Source organism: Gadus chalcogrammus, chromosome 11 (assembly GCF_026213295.1).
Source record: "Gadus chalcogrammus isolate NIFS_2021 chromosome 11, NIFS_Gcha_1.0, whole genome shotgun sequence".
Taxonomy (NCBI): domain Eukaryota; kingdom Metazoa; phylum Chordata; class Actinopteri; order Gadiformes; family Gadidae; genus Gadus; species Gadus chalcogrammus.
In genome coordinates this window covers 20,973,606-20,991,554 of record NC_079422.1, presented here as the reverse complement: position 1 = coordinate 20,991,554, position 17,949 = coordinate 20,973,606, and the positions used below count along the sequence as shown (strand labels likewise).

Genomic DNA, 17,949 nt, shown 5'->3' with positions numbered 1-17,949 from the left:
TTGATTAGACCAAGAAGATTGTAGCTTTGTTTTGAAGGCCAGTTGACAGCAGAAAGATGCACCCCTTGTGTGTATTGGCAACCAAGTGTCACAACACAATGAAGTGTATTGTGTTTCACAATAGGCTCTAAAGTTGTGACATATTTTCATTTTTTTGGCATCTTCTTTGCATACATGTGAAACCATGAGCTACATTTCTGCTCTGAACCCCAAATACTACTACTTATATGAACTATGACCATTATTTCATTTTTTGCAACATAAATGCATTTATCCTGTATTTCATACATGAACATGAGATGATTCATATGATTTCATATGAACACAATATTTTGAACAACCCATACTCCTGTGAAGAGCGGTAGTATGGGCGTAGCCCGGGACTTAGTAGGAGGGACTGTGGAGTCTCTTTGCTAAGTGGCTTGTTCAGTGGTGAGAGACTGTACTGTTGAGACAAGGGTTGGTGGATCGACAGAAACATGGAAACAGGTAGTTTGCCTAAACCATATTTTTTTATATTTATGTTTACCTAGAGTATTATGAAGTATAAATGTTTTTTAATGTCTTTCTTTGGTAACATGAAATAGAAATGTTTTTTTATTGTTAAGATGCTTACCTGAGGTATAACTGTTTTTTTTATGTTTACCTACAGTAACATTAAATATAACTGCTTTGAAACAAACAAAAAAATGTATCCATTAACTAACTCTGTGACTATAAACAAACCCAGATACTCAAAACATGATTTAGAAAAAATACACTCATGATAAGCATTCCTAAAGCGTCTCAAATGTGCATGTTGCAAGTGATATGATATGCTGTTAGAAGCCCTCCTTAAATAAAGGAAGGCTGCCACTATTCTAACCATACCTTTCTTTGCTGGCAGATTCACCTGATAACCTCACTTCGGTCACACTAGCAGCGCTAGTTGCCAATAATCAAAGGCCAACGAATCTTCATAAATACATGAATACAATTTCGATGATCATCCTTTGTATGGTGTTCCTGTTTGGAACGGTGGGGAATGGCTTGGTGATCTATGTGACCGGTTTCAGAATGAGAAGAACAGTCAACTCAATCTGGTTTCTCAACTTGGCTTTGGCTGACTTCCTCTTCACCAGCTTTCTGATCTTCCTAATCATCTCCCTGGCCAAGGACTACCAATGGCCTTTCGGATGGTTTATGTGCAAACTCAGCTCCGTTATCGCCATCGGCAACATGTTTGCCAGCGTCTTCTTCCTGACGGCCATAAGTGTGGATCGCTGCCTGTGCACATGGGTGGTGGTGTGGTCCCAGAACCACAGGACCGTCCGGAAAGCTCAGCTCATATGTGTTTGCATCTGGCTGGCTTCTCTGGCCTGCAGCATACCCTATGGGCATTCTAGATGTGTTTACGAACGAAGGAATTTCACTGTTTGTGCACTGTCCCAGACGGCCAATAAACTGGCCCTCACTCACTTCCAATTCTTCATGGGCTTCCTCATCCCCATGCTGGCCATAACGGGGTCTTATGTGGCCATAGGTATGCGAATGAGGCGCTTCAACCGAGCTAAGAGTAGGAAATCTCTCCGCATTATTATTGCCATTATCCTTGCATTTGTAGTATGCTGGGTCCCCTACCACGTGCATAAGTATATAGAAGCATATGGCAACAAGGACAAAATTCTCACAATTCGAAGATTTTTGGGACCATTATCATCAAACCTGACCACGGTAAACAGCTGCCTGAACCCCCTGCTCTACGTCTTCATGTGTGATGAATTTATAAAGAAGCTCAAACAATCTCTGTTTCATGTCCTGGAGACTGCATTGGCTGAGGACTACCTGTCCTTTGCTACAAATAATTCCCGATCTAATATCTCACGCCTTTTTAGGAGGTCTGAGTCTGGTTCAGCTAACAGGAAGAACGAAACATCTGCAACCATAGCAGAAACCTTCACCCAAGTTCCTACTGGCGAGGAATAAACAATCCACAACAGACCAACCCCTAGCTTGAATTTATCTGAATTAATTTAGTAAACATTTACAACAGTGACCGCTACCAGGAAAGGCCTATGAAGCATAGCGTCCTGTATTAAGCATTTAAATATTGTGCTTGAAGCTCTTGAAGTGTTTATATTTGCACAATCCACTGAATGGTTTGTATTGTATTTGTTTCTAAATGTTCTACCTGTAACATCTTTGTTAAATGCTGTTTGACAGTCGACTGCCATTATAAAGACTGCGGTCAATGATGGAAAATAAAATGTTCATCATATTATTTGTCTTGATATCAAATTGATGACTTGACTTGATTGTTGGTCATGGCCTTCCTGCGGCATAATTGTGTATGAAGGGGGCGCTGAAGGCATGAGGCGGTCCGCGAAAGGTCCTGATGACCATTTAGTGTCACACGGGAAGTCAATTGTTGGGAGCCACTGATTTGGGGAACACATACATACACTGTAATTAACGGTAAAGTACCTATATAGTAACGTGGTATTTCATTTGGCATGCATAAAAAAAAACTGTATAAAGTACAAAATGTCGAAATTGTCCCTCCATGCATTAAAACACTCAAATCCAAGGTGATGTAGGGCTACAACGATTTAAAAAAAACTAAATTTGACTTAAATGTAGAAATTGACTCCACGTATGTAGTCAAAAGTACTGTGCTACCATCTAGTGGCCACCATAATTTCCAAAGAAATAAAAGTAGACCAACGCATTCAGCTAAACATTGCCAGTTCTACCATGGCCAGGAGTCGGGTCTCATTTATAACCGTTGCGTACGCACAAAACGGGGCTGAAAGTTGCGTACGTGACTTTTCACGCCAAGGTTGTGATCTATAAAAAACCAACTTGACGGGAAAGGAGGAAAAGGAGAATTGGCGACACAGACGGTGTGGTGGTGAACTGAAGTCAGACCGAAGAATTGCAGAGTGAGAAGAACGATAATGTTTTATCATCGCCCTTCATCAATTTAATTTCAACCCGTATCATGCGTTAAATCCTAATCAGAATAATTTAAGTCCACTGCGTTATTTCTCAGTTATAACTCCAGAAATATCTCCTTAGAATATAAATAAAAAGAAATTCTCTATATTTAATCCCTTCACTCCATACTGTCCACTGACGGCGCGACTGCATGGAATAAAGCATCTGTCCAACATGTGTCAATAACATAATATTTTTATGTGACACTGTAAACACATGATCAAATGTCAATTAAATCCCAAGTGTGAAAAACCAAGCCACACTCATCACAATCGTTGTCCGTTACTCTTGATGCTTTTCATGACAAATCAGGCATTAAAAAGGGGTTATGTTCAAGAACATTTTACGTGGGTAATTAATTACAAACTGATTATCCAAGGCGTTCTCGTCAGTCTTATTACCGTAACCCTATAAATACAGAGGTGAGCGCCGTGGTAATGCTGCACCATATGGCACTTCTGGCGGACCATGCATGCAGGATTCGGAGGGAGAGGGTATTTAGGGACCATAACGATTTATTGGTAGGCTACATAAAAATATGTAACTCTATGTCAGACCACTTCTTTTTTAATTCTGGGACTGTGCGCTCCGTGCTACTGACAGAGTTCACTGCTGCAGCAACATGTTGCCACTCACTCTGCTTTTTGTTGTTGGCGATTCCAATCCTGTGACCGCCGAACAAAACTACCTTTCGGGCCTCCATCTCACCCACAAGTGTCTCCACTTCAACCTCCGTGAAATTTCGCTTTTTTGATTTTCTCAGTACTTCTGCCATTGTTTCCAACAAGACATAATACCGGCATCTGAGTCTGTTTTATATGCAGATCGCATTCACGAGGTAATTTGCATTGACCATTTATGGTTAAAAAGGGGCGTGTAGAGGGCGGAACGTGAAGCAGATTTAGCTGCGCACAATTATAGTCAGTATGTGATTTATAAAGAAAAGATTGCGTATAGGTGTGCGTACGCAGTGTTTTATAAATCCGAATATTTTTTGGCGCACGCAAAACTTGGCTTCTGGGCGTACGCACATTTTTAGTAACGATCCCACGCACAGTTTTATAAATGAGACCCCAGGACTGTTCTCATTCGGATGAATGGAAACGGTGGACTTTTAGGGTTAATTTGGGACATGATATACGCAACGACTCCATCTGCCATTTATACTCCAGTGTGCCCTTTTAATTCAGCACTTGTCCTAATAAAGGTGAGTGCGATTAGCCGTTACAAGCCATTTTGGAAATCTGCCTATTCTGACATCACAAGTGGGCGTGTCCACCTAGATGTATGCTGGATAGATCAGTCTACCAGCCTAACCAGTGGACTGGAGCAAACGTTGCTCATATATCCGTCATACATCTAGGGAGACACGCACACTACTGATGTCAGAAGAGGCAGATTTTCAAAAACCGAACAGCTAATCACACTCAAACCTGATGGTATAATATTTCACCTTTAGATATATGACCAACAAGAACCTACTAAAGCCAAGTCTACTAGGATGGGCTCTGTCTGAACCCAGTCTACTAGGATGGGCTCTGAAGCAGCTCTTCGGGGCTGAGTCAATGCGATCGGTCTCAGTGTAGAATACTGTATATTATAGAGTGGGAAATTATCTTGCAAATGATGCTAACTACATCTAGTGTTTCATTTCCGCCATATTTTAAGAACATCCTCCACTTGAAAGGCGTGGCAATGAACAGAATATTTGTAAACATTTATTTTTAATTCATGTAAAAATACAAAAAGCATCGAGCAGCAGCCCATACGTAGTTTTTCTGTTTAAATATACGTTAACGAGCACAACTAAAACATGCTATTCCTTGACCTCGGCATTAGTCCCCATTGCTAGTTTGCATGTTATTTGTATTTCAAGCCCATGATAATTATTTTCTCATGGGAGTGGTTTAGCACCTGGATGTAGCAGGGGTGATCATCAATGTTTCTGGGGAAATATATTGAAATTAGTTGGATCTACTTGGTCACTAACCACAGCACATACTATCCAATATATCTTATACAGCAAAACAATCTCAGCTCAATGGGAACACCCATTTCTCCCAAGGGCCAAATCCAATATCAGCTCTTTAAGGCTGAAGGCTCGAAATATACTGGTCAATCTTCTAGAAGCCACGGCAGCTGCCTTGTGGCTGTGATTCATGGTGGACTAATATCCCATTACTCCGTCTCCGTCTGTTGTCGCCCCCTAGTGGTTGAGATGTACAATCACACTCATTGATCGTACATCTCCTTCATCTCCTTGAGGATCTTGATGCTCTCGCTGTATCTCATCTGGTTTCGGTTGGAGGATTCCTTCCACCTGCAAGACACCACGCCACAACATTGATCTCTCTTCGAAATAACAACGACATCATTCCCTAACCCCGAAAACACTGCTACATGCAAAACTAAACATCTGACTTACTTTTGTCGTATCTTTTTCCATCGTTCCATGTGGTCACAAAGGAGGGCGCCGGGAACAGGAAACTGATCCACGGCCAGCTGTCGGGCGGAGAACACATCCTGGGACTAAACACCACTGTTCCCTCACCTCGCTTCTACCACGTGAACCACGGAACCCGGCGTTACCTTGGATACGGTGGGCTTCTCCGTGGCCGGGACCCTGAGGTTCAGGGGTTGTCCCGACAGGCTGACGGGGCAGGGGGTGGGCGGAGGGAGGCTGTACACACCCTGGGGCTTCCCGTTCAGCATGTCGGTTATCTGGCGACCCCCATGGAGGACAGACACAGGGACGTCAGTTCACACATACAACACACACGCACTTGAATTTAAAATTACAATTGTAAAGTAAATAGTACTTTTGCTCTAACCTAAAATAGACCCATAGATCCTTTCCACTGTTCAAACAAGGTACTCCTGCGTTCTAGATACCCCTACATACTCCTTTGTCCTACATACTCCTTTGTCCTACATACTCCTTTGTACTACATACTCCTTCATATTGGTTCAAACTCCTTCGTACTCCATTCTCCTACGACCTTCCCACCATGAACATCCATTACATCTGTCTCCTCTTTCAATAACCAATCAATGGAATCAATGGAACCCCCCCCCCCACAAGGGCACCGCTGCTCCCAAGCCAGACCTCCTCCCCCCCCCCGAGGGGCTCCGGGGGGCCCGGGGACGCTGGCTGCTCCGGGGCGGCGGGGTTGTTCCTCATCCAGGCGCGGCAGATGGGATAGAGCGGGCTGCTGGTGTTGAACTGGGCCAGGTCCACGCTGCGGTCAAACAGCTTGATGACGTACGTGTCTGAGGGGCAGAGGAACCACAGAGGACCGACGGTAACGGAGGGGGGGACTAGGAAATATCACTCGGAGACGATGCCAAGCAGCCTTAATGCCTGGGATTTTACTTTTGAAGTGTGTTTGGTCAACAATAAAATAAAAATAGAAGAATAGAAAATATCAACTATTTACTTCATACATTCAATTAGTCGGATGATTATTTGATCAATTCATTGATTGGATGACGTTGTTTACACAGACAAATGCAAGGTTTATGCGTTGAAATGTCAAAGATGAATGAAACATGCAGTGCTCAGTTTAAACCCAAAATAAAGATTTTGTACGGCAGTAAAGAGACTGAAAGATAACTATTTTCACTGATGGGGTTTGTATTGGTCACACATGAATGATTATGAGTCAGACATTACTAATTTACAAAGTGTTGACAATATGTATATGTATTGCCTCACTTCCTCAAGGCAATATTTCACACTTTCTGCCTATTTGGCTTAACGTCCAGCTCCCCTCAACGGATATTAACATCCAACCACCGCCAGCGACATGAAGAAAGGGGGATTCCAACATGCTAAGACCCTTTGATACATGTTTACCGCCTGTTCACACGCAATGAGCCAGAGGCCATGATTTAAACGGCTAGTGATGCTCACTCTGTTTGAGCTGATTGCTCTCTGGTAGGCCATCCTCCATTTCCTTTCTCTTCTTCCGTCGATGCTGAGGGAACCGAGACGATGATCTGCAGTGGGGGAGTCCGGGAACATTAACTGCTGTCTACCCCTTATCTTTTCATGCTAAAATCATGTACATTTTTATAAAATGGTGGTCAGTGAGACCTCTAATGTTGATATTACAAGTTCCAGGTAAGCATTAGAAGAATATACAAACTTGTCTTGCTTTAATCACCAGTTATGCTAATACTGTAAAATCCTAAACAAATGTGTACAAATGTAAACGTTGATTTGCAACGTCTGACATGAGAAACGCTGTTGGAGATTCAAACAACAATGTCCCCATAATTACAAATCATGTCAAGATTAATAACCAAACAATGCCCCAGAAAACACTACTTCCAACATAATAACTATCATCCCCACACACCTAGGATACTAAAATGTTGGCAGTCATGACGATGTGATGATGAAATGCACGACCCTTATGGAGAGGGAAATTTGCACTAAACTAATTTAATTGCCGTCTACACACTCTTGCTCTCTCCTTCCAAGCTGTGGCGTTGATGCCAACAAAGTTATTATCCAAGTTTTCCATAAAAATTGGTTCCATAATAGTTTCCATAATAGAGAAATGTTATATATTGTCAACATACATCTGCAACAGCTATCTGCTCTCATTAAAACCCTTACCGTTTTCCAGCAGACAAAGGAGACAAGTCCCTGGGAATGTAGCAAACAAAACCACACGTTAATGAATGTGAAGTAGGTTATACATTGAATAAAAGTTGCATAAACGTCTGTTTAAAATCCTACTTGAGAGAGTCTGCTGTCATCTTCCCAGCATCGTCTTCGTTCTGCTCACTAGGCAGAGTAAGGTCATGTTGGCTTCCAACTACTCCACATAAACAACTTTATTCATATTGAAATGTGCAGATAGGTCGACCCACCTCTCAGTGTCATTCTTTTCAACCAGAACCTGCAAGACGGCATCCAAACGACTGCGAGCAACACTCCCCTCTTGATCTGCACACATGTCAAGCCCTTTCTGTTAACATTACTACATCCGCAATAAATGGTATCCAGGTAAAATTCAGCAAATATCATGGTATCAATCATCAGTCACTTAGAACTATATAAGCATATAAGTCAGATGCAAAACAATATTATTGCATCCCATCAGTCTAGTGAGAAAATACTGAATAGTGATCAGTGAATTTAGGGTAACAAGTCTCATTAAATAATACAGAATAGTGAATTGAGGATGAGATTATACAGAATAGTGATTAGTGATTGTATGCCTAGAACTCAAGTAAGTCTAAGGAAATACAGAATAGTGATTAGTGATTTTAGGATGCGATATTACAGAATAGTGATTAGTGATCATCGAGTTATAAGTAAGTCTAGTGAGATAATACAGAATAGGGATTAGTGATTTTAGCATTTGTCTTTTGTCCTTTCTCTGAGAGCTACAACCAGGTTACGTATCATATCTCACCAGGTCTCTCCGTCTTGATCTTGAGGTGGTGCATGGTGATCTACCAGATACGCAATAAGATACACAATAAGACACAAAACAGAGGCTTCACAGAACCACCAACCAACGACCGACAGCAGTGTACTGCACCTCATCAAAGCTGGGATATTTAACAACAAATCGAGATTATGTCAAGTTTCCTTTGCTGATGGCGAGGAAGCCAGCAATATTATCTATATGAATAATGAATCGTATATGGTTAAACCAGACATTAATAACCAATCGATGGCCTGACTAGCAATACATTTCTCACATAAATTACTCTATTACCACAACTGTAACAGTAAATTATGTGATATATGTTTATAATTATATTACATTTTTATTTCCACGCTCGGAAGCAATCACGATTCAATAAAGACAATCAGATAAATGGCTCATTATGAAGCTTTCTTAGTCAGATATCGTTACCGTTGTGGAGCTAGCTGGGTTAGCCTACTAGCTTGTTTACGTTTTGAACATTTGGAGACTTTCCTCTTCCGCGCGCTGTCATCTTCCGCTACACTGATAGGTGCAAGTGTTGCGTGGCCCCGCCCTGCGTCCATAGTCCCGCCGCGTCATTCGTTGACCACTACGTCCATCAAAGCAAACCAAATGCCTATTGGTCCCACTTAATGGAGGGGTCATAACGTTCGTCCAACACAACAGCCTCTGAACTAAAGTCGTTTATATATCAAATAAATCAATCTCCACCACGGTATGTATTGTAAACCACAACTCTAATGGTTGTTGACTGATATTTCCAAACGAAGGAGACCTTTTGAAGGACCAGGTTATGCACATGTATTTTGGTTAAATCCATGGTTACTTTGTTTGGTGAAGTAAGTGAACAGACGCGGAAGGCTGATTGGAAATGTGCGTTTAAACTGCTTCTGTAATCGTCTGACACCATGCTGAGCTCCATCTACAGCTGTTCTGCAGTATCTGTGTCGATATGAAGTCCAGGTAGGAACTATGGGGCGTCTTCATCTCAGCTAGGTTACCGGTGGTGAGATGGATGGTGCCATTTGCCAGGTGTGATGGTTATGTTGTGTTTGTTCACAGCGTGGCTGTGTTTACAAGAGAGGATCCCTTGCCACCTCTTCCGAGCAGGAAGACTGGCTATCACCCATCCCGCAGACAGAACCTCACACAGAAAAAGAGCTCCAAAAAAGTATGTTTACAACTTTTATTTTGTATAGATCTGTATCCACATGTTCATGTATTCCTTTGGTAAATAGGCTACCACACTTTTTTTGTCTCCTGTTACATAGTGAATTCGATTGATTTAAACCTGGTTGTCAGCACCTGCAGACAATTAGGTTGAGACCATTTAGTCTCCTAACTAACCAATCTCATCTTCACAGCAGCAACACCGTAGTAGTTAGTTTCCTGTTTTTTCAGGTACTTTATGTTTACTTGTCAACAAACAACACTTAAGAACTTAAAACCTCTGTGTTGTGTCCCATATTATGTTCGGCCTCCGAGCCAGCCGTAACACTCCGTAGACAACAGATCCTGGACGGCCCGGCCAGCCGGCCAACCCTCTGAGCACAGCAGAGCAAAGACAATAACAAGGCCTGAGCAGTAAACCTGGTCCCACCTGTCGTCTCCAGACCCCTGCAGACGACCGACCGGCCTGCCCCTCGACGGACCAGGGATCTCCCTCCAGCGAGACGGCCTTCCCTTCCAACACGGATCCGCCTGGACCCTCTGCCGGGGGTTTCAACATGTCTTCCCCCCACCAACAGGATTCAGTTCTGGCAAGGTACAACTGGTTTTGGTGATGAAGCATAGCTTCAGGTCGTTCCCTAGAAACGTATAAATGCTGCAGTGCTGATACCTTTACCAATCAATTTCTCCTTAATTGAAATGACATGTTATGCCTTAGTATATAATATGTTGAATATAAATCAAAAGCTTTCTTAATGTAATATGTTCTATGACTCCGTGTCGCTATCTATGAACTAGTTATTTATTTCCCGGTGTAAAACTCCCATACCGCAAAACCCCGCCTCCTGTCAACGCCGTCTCCTTGCGTTTCGAAGGTACGTCCAGCGTTTCCGCTACGGCGAGCCCAGGAGCCGGGCGGAGCGCCGACCGGTGTCCCCTGCCGCCGGGAGAGAGGAGGCACGACTCTTCTGGTGGATGAGTCCCTCGTCTCCTCCTTCTAGTCCCACACCCCGAGACTCAGGAGACATGGGTGGGCTCTCGACACCGAAGCCCCCCCCCCCCCCCCCCCCCCCTCATAATGTCAACACTGATCCTCGTCAGCCGATGACAACACCGCTTTAACCGGAGCTATTTCTGACATGTTTCGGAACAGATGAAACAGCTGCCCTGAAAGAAGACCAGGACCCTGGCAGAGGCGGGGAACTCGGAACCTCAAGACCGTACGGGGAACCACTTGATATCAGCTCGTTGGTAGGTCAGCCAACTGCTATATTAAGCCGCGTGAACGTGTAACTAAATATATTTGATTCACCGTCACTGTGAGATGGGACGCCCCAGAATACAATCATGGACTCGACCACAAATCATAGCCTTATCTCTCTAGAGGACACAAGAGAAATGTTAAGTGCTAAGTGTGTTCCGTCTATGGCCTGCTGCTGGATTGTCTGCCGGCACGTAAAGGGTGACATTTCTAGTGGGGATAAATATTTAAATTCCACGACCATGCCACATGTCCAGCTTGAAACTTTTAGAATTTCTAAACCAATCATTAGTATTCCTTGTTGAAGTTATACTGCAGGTGTTCATTTGAAGTTCATTCAAACTAAAACATGTTAAATGCAGGAAAGATGGAACAGTAAAGGCATGTACACTCATCATCGCATAATTTTGCTTTCATTTTTACTATGAAAAGCATTTGGGTTTTTTATTGACGCTCGTATGCATTTATACAACATCAGTGTTGAATACTTGATTCTGATTGGCCAATAACATTCCAAGGGTGTGCATTTATTTTTCAATCATTTGACACCTCTGCCTTTAACCGTTAAAATCAATGTGCTACAAATTCAACCAAAACAACAAGGGTCAAATGCAACTTCCAGATGTTTCCTTGCTGGCACAAAAAATAAACATAAAACAAAACCCAAAGAGCAGCTCAAGACCCTTGAGACTGGGTGCTGGATCCTTGATGTAGTCATTGTTATTGTGTTATTGTACAGCGCAGGAAATAAGCTCAATGCATCGCGGAACACCCCATCACGGTTCATTCCTTACCTATATTGTGTGTATGTGGGTAGGTTGCACACTTTACTTATGCTTGTACCGGGGTTTGTTAATCCTGTGTCCCTGCTCAGGACCTGTCCGACTCCTCTCTGGGGGACCACTGGGACAGTGAGGGCGTGCAGGAGAGGGCCAGCCGACTGCTACAGAGGAGGTGGGAACACTGTGTGGGTGTGTGGGCGGTACAATAAATTGCATATTAACCAAAGTCGCGATTTTTTAAACCCTGGAATTAGCCAATCGTAAAAGGTCCCAAATAATGCATTTTTAAGATCCAAAGTATTATAAAAACATATTTGTTTGTACACAGTTAACAACCAAGCAATTGATTTATTAAAATCCTTCTTTATATACATTAGGGAACACAAGATCATAATAAATCGGTTAATCACTTGGAATAATCTCAATCAAATGATCATGCCCAATAATCATCATTTTTGTCAGATCACGGATCACAGCGGTAGAGTGTGGGGGGGCGTTTGATCCCTTAACGGTGTATCTTCTCTCGATTTCCCTCTCAGTGAGAGCTCCGTCAGCAGTGGCTCCCTGGTCGTCAGCTCTGAGGGCCTCGGGGGCTCTGGTTTATCCTCCCCCGTCAGCGCCAACGAGCCGTTCCGAAGACCCTTCTTTCCCTGTCCGATTGAACCGACCGCGTGTAAGCCACAACCGCAGCCTCAACCTAAGACGATTGTGTTCTGCACTATGTTATATTGTACTGTATGTGTTTGTGGAATGTGTGTGTGTGTGTGTGGGGGGGGATGGAAGGTTCAAGCAGCCTCACCTGGGCCAAGTCCGGCTGATTGGACTCTTGGACTGGGTGTGGCTGCATACCTGTTGTGCATTGACCAATCAATGTGCACAGGTTAAACCAGCCATCCCCACACACACACACAATGTCACACTGCATTATGTTATGGTGTATTATACATGTTATACTGTATTACTAAATGCAGTTTTTTTGTTGATGAACCTACAGGTAACACAAGCTCATCTTCGGCCACTGTGGGCCCCTCGCAGAACGGCTACACGCCATCTTCCTCCATTAGTCGTCAACGCCCGGAGGAAGACATCCTCTTCCAATGGCGGTTGAGGAGGAAAATGGAGCAGGCCAGCCACTGGCCCCCGGCCCCCTCACAACCGTTCCCTAGCCTCCACCAGCACCAACCACCTTCACCCTGGCAGACCCCTACTCTCCACCAACCACCTTCAGCCTGGCAGAACCCGAATCTCCACCAGCACCAACCACCTTCAGCCTGGCAGAACCCTACTCTCCACCAACCACCTTCAGCCTGGCAGAACCCGAGTCTCCACCAGCACCAACCACCTTCAGCCTGGCAGAACCCTACTCTCCTACTGCACCAGCCACCTCCAGCTGGACAGACATCTAGTCTCCACCAGCCCTCAGTCAGTGGCTCCATGGAACATATGGTATAAACTCACACATATTTTGGACCCATGTACTGTCCTTCACAGCTCCTCATTCGCCTTCCTCTTAACAGTGTCTTGAACAGCGGCCTCAGGACCAGGGACCCGAACCGTCGCAAAGAACGCCGCCATCCATCCTCCCCACGCCACAACACGGGAGAAAAGGAACGCACGGGCCGTGTCCCCCAGCCGCGGGCGCCCCCTCGACATCCACCCCCCGTCCTGCGTCCAGCCAAACGGCCTCCAGTCACCAGCCGGCGAGGGAGCCTCCTCTCTGGGATGGATTGCCTGGTCCGGTGCCATCGTCTTTTCCAACAACGCCACCCAAAGCGCTAGGCCGGCCACCGACCGACATCGCCCCAAAACACTCTCGACGAACCGTGACTAACCCTTCCCCGGCGGCGGGCGGCCGGGAACCAGAGTCGTGTCCCCCCCCGCCCAGCTCCTCGGAGCCGACAAAGGACGAGCGGAGCTCTGACACCAAGGAGCAGAAGACGGCCCACAGGAAGCAGAAGAGGTGCGCCGGGTGCGACGCCGTGCCCACCCTGTGTCTCATAGGACCACGTGAGCCGTGGGACGAAGCCCCTCGCCGACTGCTCTGTTCTTTGTCCCGCAGGCGCCCTGCTGGAGACGGGCCGGGCCCTCAGACCGGGGGCGGCTCGCGGCCCCGCCCGGACAGCATGGCAGCGCCCGCGCCTCAAAGGTTGTCCCCCGACAAAGACACACGGCAGAGGAAGAGCCAAGCGCTCCACCAGGGGGTCTGTTCTGCTCAATGTGCCCCGCCGTCTCCCGTCCACCTGGCCTTACGACAGGTACGGTACTATTGACCTTATTCACACAGTGAATGTGATGGGTTAGCACGGACTATGTTTATTAAACTGCACTTTAGGAAGTAAACGTGTGTCATTCTAAACGTGGTGTAATTCTACCTGATGTAGTTCCATCTGGTGTAGTTCTACCGGGTGTAATTCTATGTGGTCTAATTCTACCTGGTGTAGTTCTACCTGGTGTAGTTCTACCGGATGTAATTCTATGTGGTGTAATTCTACCTGGTGTAATTCTACCTGGTGTAATTCTACCGGGTGTAACTCTACCTGGTGTAATTCTACCTGGTGTAGTTCTACCGGGTGTAACTACCTGGTGTAATTCTACCTGGTGTAGTTCTACCGGGTGTAGTTCTATGTGGTGTAATTCTACCTGGGGTAACTCTCCATGATCTCTAAATGGCCGACGCTCTTAATTGGCTGCGGACAGGCGGTTTCCGAGGTGCTGTTCCCCACGCGGCGTGCCTCTTCCTCCTTCCCCCCGCGGGGCGCCCCAGCTGCTCCGCCGCGGCCCCAGGGTCCCGACGGCAGCGCCCAGCCCCCCGAGGAGGTCCTTTCACAGCTGCTCCGCGACGCCGAGGGTGAGACGCCAGCGGGGGGTAGCTCTAACCTTTAGCCCTTAGCGCTGACTGAGGAGGATATTTTGGATGCAGATACTCTCAGACATTCCGGAACCGGGGACCGGATTCTAGAAGCATGTTGCCAGTCTGTTGCCACCACGCTCCGGGGCCTCCGTGCGTGCCGCACTATGCACACACATTCCACCGTGTTGGATTTGAATACAATGCATGCATTGATGTATCATCTGTGCATGTAGGCTGAATGGAAGTCGTGGCCGTACTACCCTCAAATGGAAAAGGAATCGTTTCCGATCCTTATTATTTATCGTGCGTCTCTTGTTTAGATTCCGACGGAGAGGAGTTCGGAGACGATGGTTTACTGCAGGTGCTACGCAAGCAGAGGACGCGGGTGAAGGACCAAATAAGGTGATTTAACCGAAGCAGAGCCTATAAATGGACATACTGGTGTCGTTTATCATCGTCTCATTCCTGCCTGGATGGTCCAGGAATGAACCAGGTTTTGTGCGTGGGGAAATGTCATTTGAGGAATGTAACGGTTGATTTGCGTGCTGAATTTATGACGTTTTTCTGCTTCTCTTTCAGTCAAGTGGACTCCTTTTTGGAGGAATTCACACCAGTGGGGGAAGAAGCTTGAACCAGGGAACACTTGCAATAGTTTTGTTTTTTAATTTTATACATAAAGAGTGCATTTGTATCATGTATTTATAAAGATGCTGTGACAAATATAAATTAAAACATTAACTTTTGAAAGATCTATTTTTTTTCTCCATATTGTCAACAATATATTGCATAGATTGTCTCGGCAAAACCAATTTGTTGTTAGTTCTGAATACATTATATTTACAATGACTGTTTTTTTATAACATTGACATAAATATCCGCTGGCTAGTATATACACATGTCAGAGAGTGGGAATATCTGAGCAGTGCCAGGAACATGCTGCTCTGTTCTGTGTACCGTGTTCTGGGTCATGGCAACCTAGGACTATTTGCGCGTGTGAAATCCAAACATATGCCATCACATTATTGAAAAACATAGCAAAAGGGATGTGTCTTGGTGCATAGCGTCAACACCCCTCTAGCTCTGTATGGGTTGTATCGGAAGCATCGGAGCGAAGATGATGAGGATGCCCTCCGGGGAAACGGCGGACTCCAGCGCCATGGTGTCCACTCCCTCTGGGATGCGGTAGCGGCGACTGAACTGTCGGGTCATGGTGCCTGATCCGTCCTTCTACACACGGGACAACATCAGAATCACTTAAATGACATCTAATTGTTAAAGTACACAAGTCACATTCTTATGGTTAGTTCCTCGACAGCCACATAGCAACGACAATACAAGATAAAGTAAATACAGATATGTAAAAATAAGTAGCAGATGTGTAAAGTGATCAAGTGGTAGTGGTACCAGCCACGGTTAAATCTAGTGCAAAAACACTTGACTGAAACATCAAGCAAACACACAAATGCCTGTTTTAGGCTTGCTTACTTTAGGCTTTACTTATTACTACTGTCTTAGTTTCTCTTAATATCCTTACTTTATTTTATTGTATTATTTATTATTATGATCTATACTGGTACGGGGTTAGGGTTGGGGGGGGGGGGGGGGGGGTTGCCAACCAAGGTAATCGCAGTGTTTTCAATACCTATCTAAGTGATAAAAAAAAAACACGAGTCCCTATTGCCCACCTTCTTCTCTTCGTGCTTCCCCTGGACCTCCACGAAGTCCCCGCGGACCTTGACCAGAAGGTCCTCCGGGCTGAAGAGCTTCACGTCCACGTGTACCGTGAAGCCGCTGGGGTCGCAGTTTACCTGCCCACACATGGACATTGTCATGGCTTCTGGACATAATGTTTATTTATTGAACCTTTATTTATTCAGGGAAGGCCATTTAGAGCAGGATCGCTTTTTAAATGACGCCCCGATTACAAAATATATTGCAACCAAAAATACAAATCGATAAACAGTAGGTCAAACAACCAGAACAACATTCCAATACATATAAATGATACAATACAATTTATATTGATCTGTATAATGTGGTGGTCGTTTTAGTGGGAGTATTGTGTCAGACTGAAATATGTAATTTTAAAATCATAAACATAATCACGGTAACGTGTAGCACATAGTCTGAACCAAACTACCACAATATATATTTGTACCTGTTCTTTTATTTTTACTGATATTTATTTGCTTTATCTTGTATTGATGCGGTTGTTAAGGAACCAAGCATACTCATTTTACTCGTGTGGACAGGATGTAATAAAAGTAATTCTGATTCTGATTCAGAATGAAGTGCTCCGACCTACCTGTGTGGAACTGGGTGACTGCCGGGCTTCTGGAAGACGGAGACCCAACTCCGATGCTTGTCCATAGATCCCGTTTAACTGCGGTATGAGAGGAGGCAGAAACTTCTCCCAGGAGATCCCAGTAGCGGGTAGAGTGGCGGGCAGAACGAAGTCCATCTCCAGATCTGTTGGACAAAATGAAGTGGTGGAAGTTGTTGCTGGGCAGACTTGTGGTCAGCAGTGCTAAGCTCCAGTACTTCCACTCGGGATCCTGTGTCCTGTGAACCTCTAACTTTTATGAGCGTCAACATCTCCACCCTTGCTATTTAATCTGCGCCCCGTCAGGACTCGTAAGACCCTCCCCCTCTCTTCCTAGGAAATCAGCAGGTGGTGATGATGATGATGATGATGATAGTGGTCATGATCCTGGATGCAATAAATTGACACTTACCGTTAGGAAATACAAGCAGCGGCCAGCAATGTGTTGGCAGCCAGTGGGACCGTCACCGAGTCGTGCTGGCGCCGTCTGGAACCGTCTGGAACCGGCCCCCCTTACGCACAGTGATGGGCGGCTTTTATTCTCGGGTTACATAATAAGTTGGGAATTCCGTGTGGGGCACCTTGATGCTCTTCTGGAGCAATTATGCGAATGCCCGCGGGTGTTTGGCCTGAGTCACGGGACGACAGCCCATTGTTTTGGCGGGTATGCAGCTGTCGCAGGGTAATGAGACAAATTAGCTAAAGAAAGCGGGCTTAGCTGTGAAATGTGGACCAATCAAATTGCAATAGATGACCGCATTAACGTTTGTATTTCGTGTGTGTGTGCGCGCGCGCTTGCGCGCCTGTTGGTGTGCGTGCGTGCGTGCGTGTGTGGGTGTGTGTGCATGAATAAATTCATCCTGATGAGCCGACCAATAGCAGACCAACCAGACCAGGAGGGGGGCGCACGGCGCACATGCCGCAGCACAGGTCATTAAGCGCTCTCGCTTTCTCCCCCCTCCGTCCAAATAGTTCAGAACTTGAATGAAACAGAAATGTTTGGAATAATACGAACGTCAGAGACTAATAATAAGTTGTAGTGACCTTGGTGTCACGCAATTCTATATTTGCTCATGAACAGGCCGGAATAATCCACCCATCGGTAGATGGATAGACAGCACGTTAGATCAGTCTTT

The 17,949-nt window shown here is 45.2% G+C and overlaps 4 protein-coding genes across 7 annotated transcripts; 2 read left to right on the top strand and 2 right to left on the bottom strand.

The window, feature by feature from the left end:
• The first annotated feature begins 295 nt into the window (after window positions 1-295).
• On the top strand, window positions 296-2,812 carry LOC130391701 (C3a anaphylatoxin chemotactic receptor-like). The gene is made up of 2 exons (XM_056601951.1): window positions 296-489; window positions 887-2,812. Exons 1-2 carry the CDS (start codon window positions 480-482, stop codon window positions 1,963-1,965), a joined length of 1,089 nt encoding a protein of 362 aa, XP_056457926.1. The 5' UTR covers window positions 296-479; the 3' UTR covers window positions 1,966-2,812.
• A 1,146-nt stretch (window positions 2,813-3,958) lies between these two features.
• lin37 (lin-37 DREAM MuvB core complex component) lies at window positions 3,959-10,578 on the bottom strand. Of its 4 annotated transcripts, XM_056601955.1 has the most exons (11): window positions 10,426-10,578; window positions 10,027-10,183; window positions 8,406-8,445; window positions 7,858-7,933; window positions 7,724-7,771; window positions 7,601-7,630; window positions 6,890-6,975; window positions 6,083-6,246; window positions 5,566-5,697; window positions 5,402-5,478; window positions 3,959-5,296 (listed from the first exon to the last, which is right to left on the bottom strand). In XM_056601955.1, the coding sequence occupies exons 2-11, from the start codon at window positions 10,153-10,155 to the stop codon at window positions 5,209-5,211; spliced, it is 870 nt and encodes a 289-aa protein (XP_056457930.1). In that variant the 5' UTR covers window positions 10,156-10,183; window positions 10,426-10,578; the 3' UTR covers window positions 3,959-5,208. The 4 variants fall into 4 exon arrangements, with proteins under 4 accessions (XP_056457930.1, XP_056457929.1, XP_056457932.1 ...); XM_056601954.1 differs by lacking the exon at window positions 10,426-10,578 and having other exon boundaries at window positions 10,027-10,400; XM_056601957.1 differs by lacking the exons at window positions 10,027-10,183; window positions 10,426-10,578 and adding an exon at window positions 8,763-8,853 and having other exon boundaries at window positions 3,962-5,296.
• proser3 (proline and serine rich 3) lies at window positions 9,604-15,618 on the top strand. Its single transcript, XM_056601934.1, has 11 exons — window positions 9,604-10,191; window positions 10,472-10,626; window positions 10,750-10,847; window positions 11,732-11,811; window positions 12,179-12,312; window positions 12,634-13,085; window positions 13,157-13,599; window positions 13,699-13,894; window positions 14,337-14,487; window positions 14,811-14,892; window positions 15,070-15,618. The coding sequence occupies exons 1-11, from the start codon at window positions 10,154-10,156 to the stop codon at window positions 15,119-15,121; spliced, it is 1,881 nt and encodes a 626-aa protein (XP_056457909.1). The 5' UTR covers window positions 9,604-10,153; the 3' UTR covers window positions 15,122-15,618.
• Window positions 15,114-17,334, bottom strand: hspb6 (heat shock protein, alpha-crystallin-related, b6). Its single transcript, XM_056601963.1, has 4 exons — window positions 17,226-17,334; window positions 16,796-16,959; window positions 16,176-16,298; window positions 15,114-15,717 (listed from the first exon to the last, which is right to left on the bottom strand). The coding sequence occupies exons 2-4, from the start codon at window positions 16,949-16,951 to the stop codon at window positions 15,565-15,567; spliced, it is 432 nt and encodes a 143-aa protein (XP_056457938.1). The 5' UTR covers window positions 16,952-16,959; window positions 17,226-17,334; the 3' UTR covers window positions 15,114-15,564.
• Between the last annotated feature and the right edge of the window lie 615 nt (window positions 17,335-17,949).

What these genes read in the sequence shown, in the direction of transcription:
- proser3 (XM_056601934.1), top strand. Translation starts at nt 10,154, where the DNA reads ATGTCTTCCCCCCACCAACAGGATTCAGTTCTGGCAAG. An exon ending in AGCCGACTGCTACAGAGGAG is followed by an intron (nt 11,812 to 12,178) that starts GTGGGAACACTG and finishes TTTCCCTCTCAG; the next exon opens with TGAGAGCTCCGTCAGCAGTG. An exon ending in TCCACCTGGCCTTACGACAG is followed by an intron (nt 13,895 to 14,336) that starts GTACGGTACTAT and finishes GGCTGCGGACAG; the next exon opens with GCGGTTTCCGAGGTGCTGTT.
- lin37 (XM_056601954.1), bottom strand. Translation starts at nt 10,218, where the DNA reads ATGCTTCATCACCAAAACCAGTTGTACCTTGCCAGAACTGAATCCTGT. An exon ending in GAAAAGAATGACACTGAGAG is followed by an intron (nt 7,772 to 7,857) that starts GTGGGTCGACCT and finishes TACTCTGCCTAG; the next exon opens with TGAGCAGAACGAAGACGATG. An exon ending in GAGCAATCAGCTCAAACAGA is followed by an intron (nt 6,247 to 6,889) that starts GTGAGCATCACT and finishes TCTGCCCCTCAG; the next exon opens with ACACGTACGTCATCAAGCTG.
- hspb6 (XM_056601963.1), bottom strand. Translation starts at nt 16,951, where the DNA reads ATGGACTTCGTTCTGCCCGCCACTCTACCCGCTACTGGGATCTCCTGG. An exon ending in AGTCACCCAGTTCCACACAG is followed by an intron (nt 16,299 to 16,795) that starts GTAGGTCGGAGC and finishes ATGTGTGGGCAG; the next exon opens with GTAAACTGCGACCCCAGCGG. An exon ending in GGAAGCACGAAGAGAAGAAG is followed by an intron (nt 15,718 to 16,175) that starts GTGGGCAATAGG and finishes TCCCGTGTGTAG; the next exon opens with AAGGACGGATCAGGCACCAT.